Below are 17,943 nucleotides of genomic sequence, written 5' to 3'. Positions count from 1 at the left end.
TCGATACTATCGATAGTGATGGCAATCAATAGTTGTAAACTATGGATATTGATATTCCACTATCGATATGCAACACTAATTTGCATTGAATAATGTCTAAAATGTCTTTATAAGTGTCAGTTTATGTGCTGATGCGTAATTTGTTAAGTGCTTGAACAGTGTGAATAAACCTGTGGAATATATCATAATATGTATACATCTTACCTTTTCCAAGGTGCGTTCATAAGTGCGCACGCTTTCGATGAGCGATATAGCGAACGGATACAGTTGGTTCGCTTGATGAGCTTTGTTCACGATGGCTAGCGGCACCCTAGGGACGACATATGGATATCAATAAATAGAATAAATATTAATAGACTGACCGAGCCTGGAGCAGCAGTGGGACGGGTATAGGCGGTGTTTAATATATTACACACGGTGCAGCTCGGCAGTTCAGTTACTTGCTGAACTTGGCTTGACACGCTCCCGCGTGTCTAGTAGATATTTATGTTATATTGTGCACAAGATTTTGCATTCATTATAGTCGTCTCAATACTAACTCACAACTACATTGATATGATATTTATGTATATATGCTAATTGTTTGAATTGTTATTGATGTGCACGCCTATCTGCCCTCTAGAAATAAGCTGAACCGTTTGTCTATCTCGTGTTAGTCTAATTGTTTTTATATTCTGTTCTGTGTACAATATAGACTGTTATATAAATACAATATTTTTTTTTCTAAATGAATGTATAATCGTATGTTGAGTGGGTAGGTAAGGAACCCTCAATCAAAAACCCAATTAGGAGATAATTTGTATCACATCGGACAGTTGATCAATTCTCGTTAGTGGTTTTATTAACTCTTCGCAATTCCTAAAGAGCGAAGAGTATACCCAATTCAATCATAAGACAAGCGGACTTCAAACTAATATTTCACGTACCTGAATCCCAAGTTCTTTAAGTTGCGTACTTCCTTGTACAAGGTGATGATCTCAGGTAGGAAGTTGACCTTCAACTTGAGTATGGTGCCTGTCTTGCTAGAGCGCGCGCGGACTGACTCTATGGCGAATATACGACCCGATACGCCCAAGTTGCGTTGTTGTACCTAGAATAGTAGGTATTAAGGTCAATATAAGATCATCATTGATGATTGTGTGAACCATCTATATAAGCGTTAGCTGAAATATAATTATTTGAAAAATTCCTTTTTACTTTTTTTGTTTTTTATTAGAAATTAAGACATTATCTTATGGAAGTTATGTACGCCGGAACTGTGATTTACATCAGAATTATACATTCACAATTATAATTAATATAAGTCGCGGGAAAACGCAGAATGCGGGCAGCAGAGGATCGGTATAAATACATACCTTACGCGCCCAGTCATCGAAGACCTCTTGGGTATCTAACTTGAGACGGAAGCTGTCACCGTCTGCCTTCAGTTTCTGACCTTCGATGTGGTTCTCCCAGCCTTTACCTATATTGACAGAAATATATGTGGCTTAATATTTTTCTTGTTCTGAAATACATCTTCATACTATATTAGGTTTCTGCTCCCACTAATCCAGTCTACTCGACTCCTTTTGGTATTTGTGTAATCCAATATGCTGTTTTTCATTGTCAGGTGTCCAGATGTGTTACGGGCGTAATTCTTCAGGGGTTTCAAAATTTAGGTAGTGGCGATGCTTCTCACGTTGTGTTGATGAATGATAACAGCTGGACAATGTTGTTGGTGCCACCAACAACATTTTATTAGGTAATTATAATTAATTTTAACTAACGATACACGTTATGCAGATTAGCCTTGCTGGAGAAGAAAAAAGGTATTGCCATTCGAAGATGTGTTCTGTGTAACCATTACGTCTCCATTTATCACTATCTATTAATACTACGCTACTTATGAATATCACGAAGCTAAGCATACTCGGAATTTAAAAGACCACTAGGCACCTTCAAGCAATATTTTAACAGTTTCTTACCCAAGACGTCCTCGACTCTCTTCAAGTAGGCGGTGAGTTGGTGGTCGATCTGCTTGGCCCAGATGATGGAGCCGGCGACAGGCGGCAGATCGCGCACCAGGGACAGACGGCTGCATTTAGATTGAGGGTATTGTACCTGCAGATTGGAAAGTATTTCTGTTATAATTTGGAAGAAAATATTATGTCCACTGCGAGAATTGTCTTATGCAAAAAATATCATTTCAGAGAACGAATGTTTTTGTATTATGACTGCCTGCTTGAGTTAAATCAAGCTTACTTCAAACTAGTTTTGGTGCAGGGCGAAAAATATCTCTTCTGTATGTAGTGTAATTGTTTATACTACATCGTCTTTGTGCCGAGCTGCGTTTGGTACTCTCGGATAGCGCCGCGAACGTGTGACCGCATGAATAGCGCGCTGAGGCGCTGAGAAGTTGGGGAACATCTGGGGGTCTGAAAAGGCCACATCAAAGCGCACTTACTTTTAATTAATAAGATGCAATTATAATAGAACTAACCTTAAACTTCTCATGTAGCGCCTCGATGTCGTCTTTGACCCGCTGTATGAGCTGCGTCTGGTACTCGCGGATGGCGCCGCGGATGTGCGGCCGCACAAACAGCGCGTTGAAGCGCGAAAAGATGCGGAACATCTCGTTGGCGTTCTTCGCAGTACCCAGCTGGTCGCGCAGGTGGGCTGTGATGCGGGTCTCCACGCGGTCTGGGGGAATATAACTTATATCATTATTAAAGTATAGCTATAGACTAAGAAATAAATAGTACAATTCCTGAAGCCCCTTTCGTGGGTACGGTAGACGTGCAGAATTTGGTTTGTAATATCGTCTCACGCGGATTTCGCGCGGGTTCATTGTGAATGAGATCGGGCGATTCTTTAGTGTCACCAAGATTTTGATATTTCCAACGTCCCCGCGCATTTATTGTGAATTAAAAAAGATAGTAATAAAAATAATCTATTAACGGTAATAATCTACCCCCTATCCCCTCCGGTTGTTTGAGGGGAGGCCTGTATCCAGCAGTGGGACATATATAGGCTGTTAATAAACAATAATTTTCTTATTCTTTTAATTCGGTAATAAAACGCTAAATAGATTTGCGATAATAGCCTAGTCTCTGTGACGCTCTGTACATCGATAATGTACATCGATAATGTACTCGCGATTAGAAGGGAAGGGTTCGAATCCAGCACAGGCCTAAACCAATGATTGTCGAATTTATTTCCGGATTCATGTTGGAATCGTAAATGATTATCACGTGTTCAGCGGTGAAGGAAAACATCGTGAGGAAACACATATTCTCGAGAAATGCATTTACGGAGGCGTGACCTAACCTGTATTGACCTTCGCAGTTTGAAAGGTCAGACAGGCAGTCGCTTCTGTAAAAAACCGGACCTGTGAAATCTTCAGGTTAGGTTAGCGGAACCTGTGAAAAACGGGATAATGCCAGGTCGATGATGACTCGCGACCAGAAGGAAAGATTTATTGTGTAAGATTTGAGGTTGTATTACATCGATTTTAGTTACTTGTAACGAGTCAACGCATTATAAATCAGAGATAAGTGAGAGCGATATTACTCACCGATTCTATCTTCATAGCGTCGCACAGCCGCTTCCCACGCATCGCACCCCTCACGCGAGATATCTAGGCAGTCCACTTCTTTCACGTTCTCGTACGCCAAGTTCACCTACGAAGAGTAATGCAATACAATACAAAACCGATTTATTACACATATAAACCGCAAGAGAAGCACAATCGGCGGCCTTATTGCTATATAGCAATTTCTTCCAGGCAATCTTATGGTTAAAGAACTTGCGAACGGGAGTAAGGATTATTATCTTTATTGTTTTTTTCATTATGAATCTATACTATGTCAATGTTAAATAGGAATTGATGATCTGTATTTTGAGGTTGGCATTATTACTCTCTATTAAATATCAATTTAACTGTATTTAGTTGTATTTGTGCTTTTGTGGTGGCGTATAGCAGAAAAAAAAGTTTTCATAAAAAAATATAACGTTAGAATGATGATAACAAGTCTTACCTCAGCAATAGCATTTGCGTCGGCAGCATCCATTGGTAGAGAATGGGGCTGAGTGGGCTCCCCACCAGCGCCCGGGTCAGCTGCCACCGTCGCTCGGGGGCGAAGCACCTTTTTGAAAAATATACATTGGTGATTACCAACCTCTTCAACCCTGGTGTCAGGGTTATTACTGAGCCGCTAAAGGCCCCTGACATGACTCATGTAACGACTAAGTATTCACATAAGTAGTAACCGGGGCTAACGGATTAAAGTGCCTTCCGAAGTCATCTTACTTTCGGACAATCAGGTAATCAGCCTGCAATGTCCTAACCAAGCCAGCATAAATTGTTTTTTGTACGTTTCCGCCGGGATTCGAATCCGAGACCTTTGGATCGTGAGCCTAACTGCACTGGACCAAAGAGGCCGTCATTATAACCATGAAATGAAGTGAGAGATGTATTATTATTAATAGCCAACTTGATCCCACTGCTGGGCAAACGCCTCCAGGTCACAGCAATGGAGCGGAGCATATTGGGCGCAAAACGTGTAGACCGGATTGATAACTCTGTGCTGCGTTTAAAAACCGATATATCTATTTTTTAATTCTTAATTATTGTAATTTAATCAGGTGAGCGAGACTGTGATCCTGCAGACAAATTGCTTATGTAATTTTGCAGGACATTGCATTTAAACTAATGTTATACTTAAGGCTTAATAATAATAAAAATAATAAATAAAAATCTGGCGTGGGCCGTCCGCCAGACTGAAGTGGGATTTGGCTGGCCATGTCTTCTGTGCCGCACGTATCCTGAACCATGGGCTAGGGTCATCACGCACTGGATACCGCAGTATAGGCACCGAAAGATGTATTATTAGATGTAAAAGTGTAAATAGCTTACCCTGAGCATGACAGTGCGCAGTTGCTCATGGTGTCTACGGAAGCGGCGCATGTGCTCCATGCGAGCCTGCAGGCGCTTGTGTGACGGTGATACACGCCACACCATCTTCAGGTGTTCGTCACGCTTCTTCTTTACTATGTCGCTGTGTGGGATAGTATGGTTTAATGTGAATAATCAAGAGATAAACTGAGAATATTGTACTGACAATATGTGAGTATGCAGAAATTGAGAAACTGTTCTTGAGAAACTGGACGATGAACCAAAACGCCCCCCTACACTAACAGATTTCAGACATATTTCATTCAAAGCATCTTAACAAGTTGATATTTTTGATTTATGGCGACTTTTTCGCGGGGTTTAGCCGGAATTCGGGTTTTTAAGTATGTCTTATTAAGAGTGGGTTCTGGTACATCATTGTTTCAACCAACAGATTCCAAACACACCATATTCGAAGCGTCTTAGCGAGTTGATATTTTTTGTTTTATGGCGACTTTCTCGAAATTCGGGTTTAGCCGGAATTCGGGTTTTTCAACCAACAGATTCCAGACATCTCATTTGAAGCGGTTAAAACTAATTGGTAATCTTTTTACAGATACTAATGAAACAACTTACACTTATAAAGTACCTGTTGGAAGGGGAGACGGGTCTCATGAAGTTACGGTCATGGTAGGCCAGTTTTTGTTGATCAGGTATTAAGAATAATTTTGTTTATTCTGCTCAAGGAGTTAAAATACATTAACGTTTTAGATCATACATAATTGATATTACGTCGTTTTTAGGTCTATTATATGGGCCTTAAACTTAGCCAGCGTAAATATGGCTAAAAGTGCATGTATATACTTTACACCTCTGCTTACTTCACAGGTGAAAAGGTAAAAGGATTTTTCGCGTAAGTTCTTGAATTGTTAATTACATTAATATTATTTTGTTAAGAAATATTGTAATAAACGATGACTAAATAAAGGATTTTTGATAAAAGGCAATTATTACAAAACTCACCGTAAAAGACCCTGCAGTTTCTCGTACTCATCATCCCAGCAGGAGAATACTTCAAAGCACTGCGTCATGACTCGCTCGAAGTCATCGAATGGAATATGCATCAACCGCCTAGTACCAAGTACCTGTGGAACAGAATAACTATAGATAAGAAATATTTCAGTACTATTTGTCTTCGAGTGTGACTTAAACTTGAAGGCAAACAGTACTGAATTATTTATATCCTATCACACAAAGTCTAGAAGCCTTATTGTTACTTCAGCAATAAGGTTACCTTCTGTAGTGTTTGTTTAACTGGATTCCTGTGTTGTGCAATAAATTATTTTGTATTGTAGTGTTTACTGTAGACAGAGTAAGTTTTATATGCTATTAACGATCCAAATTGCACCATGGATTAGGAATATCACCCAGTATTGTTTTAGTACGAATGACCAAAATAACTTTTACCAAAAATAAATGCATGCTTATTAAAAATAAAGATGTTTATTAAATATTTTTTTAGGATTTTGTATTGTATTTTTGAGTATTCGGTCCTTTTACAATATAATTTTACTTGGTTATATTTTATTACATAATTACCCCTCTCTCTTATATCTCCCTCTATGTATGTTACCTTGAGTAGCTGTTGTCCTAAGTCTCGAGAGATGGCCTCTACAAGCCTCAGGCCTCGTTGTATGGGGTACTTAGTAGACCGAATCTTGCGCAGGTGCGAGAATATCTGCTGGACTGCCAACCTATGAAAATACAAATAAAATATGACTGTAATGAATGAAAAAAAAATGACTGTACACATAAGTAAAAAGAAAGTAAAAGTTAAAATAGATAAAAATAAGCACAACAAAACTTCTACTTCTAACGGCCTTCGTGGTCCAGTGGTTGGACCGTTGGGCTCACGATCTGGAGGAACCTGGTTCGATTCCCAGTTGGAGAGACATCACAAAAATCACTTTGTGATCGCTAGTTTGGTTAGGACATTGCAGGATGGTCACCTGATAGTCCTAAAATAAGATGATCTCTGCTTCGGAGGGAACGTTAAGCAAATGACAAATAAAAAAAAATGGCAAATGGCAATGAATGACTGACAGAATCACCAGTGAGCGTCAGATCGGAGGTGAGCTGTCTAGTAAGGATGATTAAACAATGCAATAACTTTCCTGTGTTGTGCAATAAAGTATTTTGTACTTCCAGCCTGATCATATAGTAAACTTTGTTTATGTTGAATCATTTGTCATATATAGTTTTTTTTTATTATTTTAGTTTATTTGGGAAACAAACAGTTGTATTTTATAACAGATTTAAATAAGTACATATAAGTAGCATCACAACAAAACAGTTTCCACAGATAATTCATGTAACCTCTATGGAATTATACAATTTGTAATATAAGAAAACTAAACAGAGTTATTTTAAAGTTTATCCCTATTGTAAAAAAACAATTCAAAATAATTATCATATTCTTTTTTTTTTCCTTACCTGATCCTCTCCAGCTCAGTAGCACTGAGCAAGTCGTTGATGGGGAAGTCCTTCATGAGCGGGTTGTAGTCTGAGACGGTAGCTAGCGCCTGCTTCAAGCCCGTGTCGGTATCGAACGACACCGTCGCGTGGAATCGCTTACCGTACTTCAGGATCTCTAGGGTTAGGGCCACCTGCAAACGATTTTATTTTACTTAAACAGCCATCTTACTGAATATACGTACAGATAACGAAAATATGCAGCTAATTATAGGTTTCCAACAATTTCAATAGCGGCCTCTGTGGTCCAGTGGTTGTGGGCAGTGGTCTAAGTAAGTACATCACACAGATTTTGATGGAAATAATTTTAATCTGTACTATAATCACAAGCTATGCTACTTACTGCCTTTTATTGTTTTTTTTTTCCTTTTGCCCATAGATAGATGCGTAGCATCTCTACTTGGTCTGTGATAGATAGTAACACGGCCTCCGTGGTCCAGTGGTTGAGCATTAGACTCGAATCCCAGTGGGGAGGTATCACAAAAATCACTTTGCGATCCCTAGTTTGGTTAGGACATTATAGGCTGATCACCTGTTACTATTTACTGATGTGAGAATGTAATCGTTACATGAGCCATGTCAGGGGCCTTTGGCGGCTGACACCAGGGTTGATGAGGCTGGTAATCCACCTCACAACCCGCACGATAAGAACAATTTAAATGTTGATTAAACATGAAAGTATGTCTTTTACCCTTCTGGCGCACCATATATCATAAGATTTGAATGACTATAGGTTCATAGGTAGATAAAAACTCAGTGACATGCATAAGATATTTACACGAACACAGAAATTAACACGAACGAAATCGCGTTCTTGAGTAGGACAAAGAGCTGATATAAATGGGCATGTTATACTGTACACCTCTACTTACCCCTTAGGGGTTCAGGCGTGATGCTATATTACGTTATGTTAGACTAACATTATAATGAATTTATATAATAAGCTAATTTCCAACTAATCAAATCAGTTACTTTTTACTACACGTCAAAACAATAAATTACTATGGAATTTGTATGAAAAAGCACACTAGTCATAGAAAAGCGTGATAAAATCTCTATCATTACGTTTTTCTTGATCAAAATTCATTAATAAGTTAAATAAAAAAAAAAAATTTTGTTCGTTAGTTTTAGATCTGTCTTTATTTAGTAATAAGAAGTTTATAATCTGTCTTGAACCTAGTACACGACCCAATTAGTTATATTTTACATACATACATACATACATAAACTCACGCCTATTTCCCACCGGGGTAAGCAGAGACTATAGAATTCCATTTGCTTCGATCCTGACACACTTCTCTTGCTTCCTCCACATTCATCAATCGCTTCATACACGCACGCCGGTTCAGAGTAGATCGTATTGAACCTTTTTTAAGGACATCTCCAATTTGATCATCGTAAGTCCTTCTCGGTCTTCCTCTGCCAGCCCTACCATCAACTTTCGCTATATTTATTTTTTATTTATATTTTATTTTAGTTATATTTTATTATGGAAATAAATTACTACCTCAATGCTCTCTCTCTTCTCCTGAATGCGATGGAGTGCTCTCTCGAGGTTGAGCCAGAAGGAGATCTCTTGTAGGGCAGTGCCGTTCGAAGGATCACGATCGAGTTTGGTGACCTAGAAACAGAAAAAAATGATTAAGCAATAGGCTAGTTTCCAACTAGTCAAATCAGTTACTTTTAGTAAACGTCAAAACACGAAATTCAAATGGAATTTGTATGAAAGTGCACACTGTGACGTCATAAAAGAACATGATAAAATATCGGACTTATTATTACGTTTCTTGATTAAAATTCATAAATAAAATAATTAGAAAAAATAAAATGTTTACGTTAGTTTTAGATCTGACTATATTTTATAATCAGAAATTCATAATTCATCTTGACACATAATCATACACATATCACAACCAATTACACATATCATAGTGACTAAAAAGTAAAATCACAGTTCTTCAATTCCTTACAGTGTGCTAGAATTTTTTTTTATCTAAAATTTCCTTCAAACATGGTTTAAATAAGCATATTACAGAATCCACTCAAAACACCTAACACACACGCATTCACACGAACTGCAGCGATCATCCAGTGGACTCTTTACATCCGATCCATAAATAACTAATCGGAGGGCTGGGATGATCACTGTCTTTCACACACACACACACACACATACACATACACACACACACACACTAGCACGCACGCACGCACGCACGCACAAACACACACACACACACACACACATAAACACATAATTTAAGTATACTGATGCATCGATATACGGCGCAGCTTCCATTCTTTGCTAAAACTGTTTACATTTATAATTGTATGTGGAAGTTTGTAATGGCCTTCCAATTTATATACTTAAGTTTTATTAATACTATTAAGACGCTGTAAATTTCCCAAATAAATAAAATAAAAAAATAAAATAAAAATAGAATAAACCAATTTCGAATATATAGAATGGCATGTACAATCATAAGTCACTGTGATCCTGTGGTTCACTGGCTTGCTTCTCAAATGAAGAGCGCCGGGCTTTTCGGCGGGAAACGGGAACGGGACAGTTGCTTTCTTCATTGAGTAATCTAAATAATTAATACGAAGTGGTGTTTTGTGGTTAATGATCGCATTAAGTTAGTCGGACGACATTCGCGAGTGTTATTATATTGGAGTATTCAATAAACAAAGTGTATCTGCCTATTTTCGCTTCGTGCCGGGAAGCCGCTTCATCACTCAAAAGTTTATGCGGACTTTTGAGTTAATTCGTTTGGGGTTCGGAGTAGGAGTCTACTCCGAGGGTGGGGGCTTAGGTTTCATCATCATCACCTTTCATCATTTCATTAATCATCAAAAAAAAAATACGTCAGACATGGCTGTATGGGCATAGTTCCCTTTGCCTTACCCTTCGGGGAAAACCAAAACAAAAAAAAAATGAAGAGCGCCGTTTCGAACCTCGGTGGTACCCGACTTGCACAAATGAGTTATTTATTTATCGATCGTTGTAGACGGTGATGATTGGTTGTAGTGGCTGCAAGTTGTCTTTGATAACTTGTGGCTCTGCCCACCCCATTAGGGATTACGGGCGTGAGTTTATGTATGTATGTATACGGTGATACGGCTCACCACCTAACACATTGGTCTGTGAGGTGTGGGTACTTAAATGTACCTTCAGATGGACCTCTGTCTACCCTAATTGGGGTATAGTCGTGAGCTTATATTATGTACAATCATAAAAGAGGGACATATTACGATAAACATAGTTTCTTAGCAGTTGTTGAAACTGTGAGCATTTACAGTATTATACAAAACAGTATTATGTATGACTGTCTGTGGTCGAAATTAAAATAAAAAAATCTTATATTTTTATATGCATAATTATTAAATAACATGAATCAGAATCAGAATCAGAATCATTTATTCAACGTAATTATCATGGATAAACTTGTTGAAGGTCAATGTAACATTTTGAATTTACGTCATTTCGCAAGGTGTTATGGCTGAGGAGAAGAAATGACAAGAAACTGCAACAGCAACACATCTTTTAAATCAATGAGGGTACATTACAAGTTATTTAATAACTAGAGGTAAAAACATGTATAGTAAAAAGAGGGTAGCAGTATGCACACCTTTTGTATTTCCTTGATCCAGCGGTTGACTCCGTTCTGCAGCTGGTTGAGGAATGTGGAGTCTTCCACCTTGTCGCCGAAGTCTGCCACGCGAGGCTTGCGACCTTCGTCTGCAGCCCTATAAAATGTATAACACATAAAAGAAAACTATATAACTTCCCATTAATGTCCCAGGCCTTTCCTGATTCACCAGAGTGAAAAAATTGTGTATTCGACACAATGCATGTAGGGTACGTTTATTTATTTGTACACAAGAAACAGACAAAAGGAACATACAAATAAAACAGACAATAGAGGTAAGCTTATCTGTAACAAAGAGATTTCTTTCAGCTCACCTGCTGACCTATTTATCACTGGAAGAAAGGATTTCCTGGATATTACTGAGAATTACTCCCTTTCATCACTAACCGTAATGGCAAAACTTGTATATAAATACTGTACTGTGTCTCTTAGGAATAACAATCCCTGAACAGCATGGTGTAGTGCTGTAATGCTGTTCTTTTGTAAAGTGACGATTTGATCATCATTAAACGCTGTAAACTATGAGGCTGGCATAACCACTAAGAGTGGCTCAAGCCTCGATAAAAATTAGATAAAAAAAAACTCCCTTTCAATTTCAAATTACATCGATAGCCCTGTTCGGAGAATGTGTCACTTAACTTGTAATTTCATGTGCTTGAATCTTGCCTTGGACTCTAAGCCACTGAATTCAAGCTTGGTTCTATCTGTGATCCAATTGATAACATATAGTTTCCAGGATTTGTGCCCGGTTAATGGCAATAAGCTCAGTCCCTATTACATGAGACCTGAAAATAGCTGGCGAGGAGTGTGTGTAAATATATACACAAGAAAACTATACACTTCTGCCTACACCTTCGGGGATATAGGCGTGACATGCCAAAACTACGTCATCAGTCACTGTCTTTCTCCTCCTACAGATCACAGAATAAATTAATAAAAGACTAGAATATACCTTTTAATGACAGCTGCAACCAAAGGATGCACAGGCAGGGTGATCTCCGGGATGTCAATGTTCTGCTGGAGGTGCAGAAGACCCATCTCCAATTCGGCAATCTTCTTCTCTACTGACGGCGCCATCTTGTCTCCATCCCTGTGACAGAAAACAGTTTATTAACAACAAATTCTTCAAATTGATTGATCAATTTTTTTTTATTTATGGTATACCAAGCAAGGTTATTATTAAAACATTCTTACTGTGTTAAAGCAGAGATATGAAACTACCATCAGAATCTTTAAAAATATTTTACAATGTATTCAAATTCAAAAATATCTTTATTCAGTAGGTAACATAGTTACACTTTAAATCATCAATTTTTACATAACGAATGTCTCATTCGCCTAAAACTACTGCAGCTTCTCACAACCTGTATAGCCGGGGAAAAAAGCTGCAAGAAAAACCTCGGCACAGAAAAAAAACAAAATATTATTATACAATTGAGTAATTTAGCTGCCTAATATCAGTTCTCAGACAGTTAATCCCATGCATTCATATCTTCTAAATAATCACTAACCTTATAATAACCTTTTTTGCATAGTTTCTGTTTAACTACTGTCATAAAACAGTTGAAAGGCAAATTCTGAATGTCAATTGGAATCTTATTGTAAAAACGTATACATTGCCCCTTAAAAGGTTTAGTGATCTTATGTAATCGACTGACTTGTAAAGCAAGTTTATTTTATTCCAGGTATTAACAATGTGCCGAACATTATTTTTTACAAACAAAATAAAGATATGTATGACTGACCTATCAGCTCGACCGCTCTCCTTCACATAGCTTTTGAAGAATGGAGCCATTGTCTTGCTGATGAAGGCATGAAGGGTCTCATATGGGGAGCCATCCGACAGGTTGATGAGTCGCAGCTGACTGTGGATAGACTTGTCAGCCTCGATCACCTGACCACGCTTGATGCAGACGAAGGCTGCCACTCGAGGAGATGTGAAGTGTACCTGAACAATGAATTATATGGACAATTTATAATTTATAAAATTTTAATGAAATGTGGGGTATTTTTTTATGCAATGTGGGATAAATGTTAATGGCAAATATTAAAGATTTTCTTGCCTAAAACTATTAGAAACCTAGAATTGTGGAGATTGACTGGGCAAAGTGCTGTGGAGGCTGTTATCCGCACATGGAAATGGTGGTGGATTGGTCATGTCCTTAGAGGACCTGTGGGTCACCCGTCTCGATAACCTCGGAATTAAAGACTCTCAGCATGTCATGGGAGTAAGCTAGAGAGGCTGCAAAAGGTCACAAGGATAGGAAATCTGGTATTTGAGCCCTACATCCCAACAGGGGACAAAAGGATTAGAAGAAGAAGAAATTGAAATGTGGGTACTCAAATAACATTTACAGTTCATTTTTATTTTAATTTCTGTAAAAGTAAACTGCCTGTTATGGAAATAAAAGGAAATTAATGCTTTTTACAGTATTAATTGATGGCATTAGCTTTTAAGATGAGAACAGTGCAACATCTTTTAATGTTCCAATTCCAATGCAAACCACATTCCATTATAAAAAACAAATAAGAGAACTCTTTATGTTCTAAAGACTCATGCTTATATATTCTCAAATACCATGGAAAAGTTTGATATTCATGTAGATTTGTATAAATAAAAGCATTACCTCATTGCTGATCTGGTAGGTGACCGCTTCCTTCTCCTCTTCGCCTTCTGTCGGCTGCTCACTATCATCTTCTGTAAAAAATGATTCACCCTCACATTATTTTATGACCTCGTTTTTCCATATCAAGTAACTTTACATGTTTGTAGGTAGTTTGTTTTAGGACTACCCGTCTTTTAAAATCAGATGCAAAAAACGCAGAAGCTTCTATCTGCAATGCATCAATATTATGCTAATGAGAATGTAGGTATGTGATGATGTCAGAAGTTTCACAGTTTACCTTTAGACGAGAACCGTTGCACATAAAGGGAAGACACTTGGGAGTCCGAGATGAACTTCCTAATGCAGTCCTGGTTCACTTTATCGTCCAACGCAGCGTTCAAAGCCGGTGGAACGATGTCATCTTCAGGCAAAAGTACCGTTGCAGCCCTTCTAAGGTAATTTGCGAAGTCTTGAAAGTCTACAACGACTACGTTTTGTGCCTCCGGGGCATTTTCGCTCCCGTCTAGGGAGTCTCCCATGATGTTTTAGGTTTACAGTAGCGTTCTAGTAAGAATCAATAATTTATAATACGTAAAAACGGCTGCAAGGCGCATCCGTTGCAGCCGCAATTTGACAAGTGACAGCTGTGGCGGGGTAAAAGCGGGGAAGTAGGGGGAAAAGATGACGCATCGGTCAGTGTTGCTATTTTATAAGCGCTACGTGCTTCTAAATGAATCTTTTTTTGATTTCTGATAATTCTAATTTTCTAATAACATTGCATAAAATTGATATGATTGTATTATTAATATAATCGAGAAATATGTCAATAAAAGTTAAGGGGAATATTGTTCGCGCATTTTTAAATTATTTTTCTAAGTAGATACATACATAAATATAACATAAATTGCCTACATACGTCCCACTGCTGAGCACAGGCCACCCCTCAATCAACCGAAGGGGGTATGGAGCATACTCCACCACGATGCTCCAATGCGGGTTGGTGAGGTGTTTTTACGGCTAATAGCCGGGACCAACGGCTTAACGTGCCCTCCGAAGCACGGAATCATCTTACTTTTTCGGACAATCAGTTGATTCAAGCCTGAAAAGTCCTTACCAAACAAAGGACAGTCTCACAAAGTGATTTCTACAATGTGTTCCCCATCGGGAGTCGAACCCGGACCTCCAGATCATGAGCCTAACGCTCTAACCACTAGACACATACACAGATAAAATTGATGGTAAAGATTTTAATCTTTACTATAATCACAAGATCACATGCTATACTACCTCAGAACAATTATTATACTACTTACTGCCTCTTATTGTTCTCTCTCCGTGGTCCAGTGGTTCGGTATTAGGCTCACGATCCGGAGGCCCCGGGTTAACGGGTATAACGGGTTCGAATCCCGGTGGAGACCGGTATTCGAACCCGTTATATGTCTCCACATATAACAAATAATCACTTTGTGGTCCCTACTTTGGTCCGAAACCTGATTGTCCGAAAGTAAGATGATCCGTGCTTTGGAAGGCACGTTAAGCCGTTGGTCCCAGTTACTACTTACTGATGTAAGTATGTAGTCGATACATGAGCCATGTCAGGGGCCTTTGGCGGCTCAGTAATAATCCTGACACCAGGGTTGATGAGGCTGGTATTCCACCTCACAACCCACACGATAGGAAGATGTATAAACATAGCTCAGTCAGTTTTATTAAATGCAAACAAAAGTGCCTTTAAAAGTTTTAAAATGTTTTTTGGTTCTTAGGTTCTGGCTTCCCGCGGCTTGCGCATTTGCTACAGACAAAGATAGGGAAACGAATAGGAAATAGGAAAATTAAAGGAACGGAATTTAGAAACGATCAATAAGGTGAAGGAGGATAAACAGGGAATTCCATATAAATAATTAAAATAACATAAAGATAAATATCTGTATGTATCTGGATTCCTAATATGCAACAGAACAGGTTTGGAAGTAGGAGAAGGAACTTTTAAGGAATGAAGAAATGCTTAGGGGTATGGTCAAGGAGAGAACACGAATGAAATTACACCTGTCCCACACATACTAGCATCGCTCTGAATTATCTGAAGTCTGGCAAGATGGCCTGCAGAACAAACAAAATTAATAAAATGATTATATTTTAAGATTTCAAACACTTTGCCACCGAAATAATAAACTTAATATAATTTATAGGTTTTCAGTTTTTCGCCCACTCACAGGGCGACTATAAAGAAAGATTAATGAAAATTCATCGTTAAATTTAGCACTGAAATTAGGGAGGTTTCGAAGCCGCAGAAATCTTTGAATTTGCTACAAAATTAAATAGATGCTTTGTGTGGGTGAGGCGGTGCGCGAACCGTGACAAATTAATTTAATAAACGACGCGCTTTGTGGCCCTTAGCCCTCTGTTACATTATAGCACAACAATTTTAAGCGTGTTATAATATTATATGTACTTTCCCACTTCGAGAGCAGAGAGAGCCATACGTAGAAGGAAGTTAATGTTCTTACAGCTTTTATATCACTGACGCTGCTACGCTTTATCGAATGCTCGGGTAGGTAAGTCCGGAGCTGTTTTAGATGGTTCTCTATTTTTACGCATAAATTTTTATGTAATAATTTACCATGGCATAATGTTACTTGTACTATTATTAGTTACGCTTACGCATAGTATTAATTTGTCATAACTTTTTAAGCACAATTTTGAAACTCATAACTATTATAAGCACAATAATTAATGACAATAATGATATATAAGCATAATTATTATAAGCATAAGAACTATATTCCGAATAAGAAAAGTTTTGGCACAACTTTGAACATTTCCGAAACTTACTTTTTCCTTGGCTGCATTTGGTTCATGATTGTGACTTTTTATATTTTTTGACTCTATTTCATGCTGTTGGTCATCATTCAGCATACATTTCGTGTGTAAGATAAACATGCTGGCGGCGTAGGGGTGGCCTAAGGGCCACCCCCGCCGCACCCTAACCTACTGTTATGCGTTGTAAACATTATGACAAAACACTATTATTCTAAAAAAGAATTATGAATACCTATTTATATGCGAATCAAAATACCAACAAATATTAGTCCAAAAATAAGTTATACCTAACAAACCAGTATTCTTAGATATTGTTATTATGGGAAAGTACTATTATGCTTAAAAACGTTATGCGAAAAGGATTATGATAAGTAATTAAAATTATGACAAAACCATTTATGCATTTTAAGAGAATCCCGTTTTAGATATCTTATACTTACTTAATTGTTTTGGATATATATATATATATATATATATATATATATATATATAGATTTTGACGTTGTAATTCTAAAATAATAAGTAAGTACAGGTACCTTCGAATTTGAAACTTACCTAGTAGGTAGGTACATCAAATTAATCTTAGTTAATGTTGTAATTTGCGCATTATTATGTATTTAATATTATGTAAGTAATCAATATCGTTCATGTGTATGATCCAATCCCAAACGTCGCCTACTCTTTCAAAAACGCCTTAAAGAACCTTTTCTCTTTAACGGGATTTTCAATCAAGTCACCCTCGCTCCTTCGCTTTTATCCATCACCGTCGACAAAAAATCTGCCTATATCAGCCTATCCTGTTCTAAACAGCATCGCCTTCATTTTGAACTGTAAGCTCTTCAAAGTAAGGTTTACTTCAGTAGTGAGAGGATTCCGTTAGATATATCAGTGAAGGTGAATATCGGCAGTGCAGGCTATAAAGGCAGTGATTCGAGGAGCGTTTCGTCAGTTTACAAGCTCGCCGTAATAAGATATCGGACGCTCTATCGCCCCGGAAAATGTCTTTATTATGCTCTGAAACAAAGATACCCCTAAGTGCCAAAAATATGAGGCATGTTTACTGCCGTAATTTGATAAATTGTTGCGGCCAACGAATTTTTGCGGAACTTTGGTTTTAATAAATTGAAGAGACTAACAACAGCCGGTGCCGTGATGAGGGGAATTTAATAGTTCGCTTCGGTTTACGCATGCTTCAAAAACCAATAAATATTTTATCGCAATGTTATTCTGGGAACGTACCGTGGACAATACCTTCCAAAATAAAATTCTGGTTTCGTCTCTGGGGTATACCAGCATCCACATTTGTAAAGGTCTAAAACCCTCAGTGTGAGTGAAGTCCTTTGAATAGCAACGAGACAAAGAATGGAAAGAAAATACTCTGAAAATGAAACTGTAAAGGGAGATTTATGTATGCCTACTTACCTACACAGAAAGGGTCCGAAAAAACTCGAGTGTTGCGAGAAAC

At 38.0% G+C, this 17,943-nt stretch overlaps 1 protein-coding gene across 2 annotated transcripts in view; it reads right to left on the bottom strand.

Annotated features, from left to right (window-relative positions):
* The window catches only part of LOC126370918 (dynein heavy chain, cytoplasmic), a 62,791-nt gene extending 48,506 nt beyond the window's left edge, over nucleotides 1-14,285 (bottom strand). For both annotated transcript variants that reach the window (XM_050016040.1, XM_050016039.1), the window contains exons 1-17: nucleotides 13,957-14,285; nucleotides 13,680-13,750; nucleotides 12,798-13,000; nucleotides 12,005-12,142; nucleotides 11,032-11,149; nucleotides 8,910-9,023; nucleotides 7,364-7,536; nucleotides 6,504-6,624; nucleotides 5,894-6,015; nucleotides 4,895-5,036; nucleotides 4,017-4,124; nucleotides 3,554-3,659; nucleotides 2,480-2,679; nucleotides 1,965-2,100; nucleotides 1,356-1,462; nucleotides 927-1,090; nucleotides 205-310 (exon numbers count right to left, since the gene is read on the bottom strand). In XM_050016040.1, coding sequence (XP_049871997.1) covers nucleotides 205-310; nucleotides 927-1,090; nucleotides 1,356-1,462; nucleotides 1,965-2,100; nucleotides 2,480-2,679; nucleotides 3,554-3,659; nucleotides 4,017-4,124; nucleotides 4,895-5,036; nucleotides 5,894-6,015; nucleotides 6,504-6,624; nucleotides 7,364-7,536; nucleotides 8,910-9,023; nucleotides 11,032-11,149; nucleotides 12,005-12,142; nucleotides 12,798-13,000; nucleotides 13,680-13,750; nucleotides 13,957-14,197 — 2,370 coding nt within the window. In that variant the 5' untranslated portion in view covers nucleotides 14,198-14,285. The remainder of the gene's footprint in view (nucleotides 1-204; nucleotides 311-926; nucleotides 1,091-1,355; nucleotides 1,463-1,964; nucleotides 2,101-2,479; nucleotides 2,680-3,553; nucleotides 3,660-4,016; nucleotides 4,125-4,894; nucleotides 5,037-5,893; nucleotides 6,016-6,503; nucleotides 6,625-7,363; nucleotides 7,537-8,909; nucleotides 9,024-11,031; nucleotides 11,150-12,004; nucleotides 12,143-12,797; nucleotides 13,001-13,679; nucleotides 13,751-13,956) is intronic.
* Nucleotides 14,286-17,943: the final 3,658 nt, after the last annotated feature.

Source organism: Pectinophora gossypiella, chromosome 11, assembly GCF_024362695.1.
Source record: "Pectinophora gossypiella chromosome 11, ilPecGoss1.1, whole genome shotgun sequence".
NCBI classification, from domain to species: Eukaryota; Metazoa; Arthropoda; class Insecta; order Lepidoptera; family Gelechiidae; genus Pectinophora; species Pectinophora gossypiella.
Note: the sequence above shows the minus strand (reverse complement) of the source record. Positions and strands in the feature narration are given on the sequence as shown.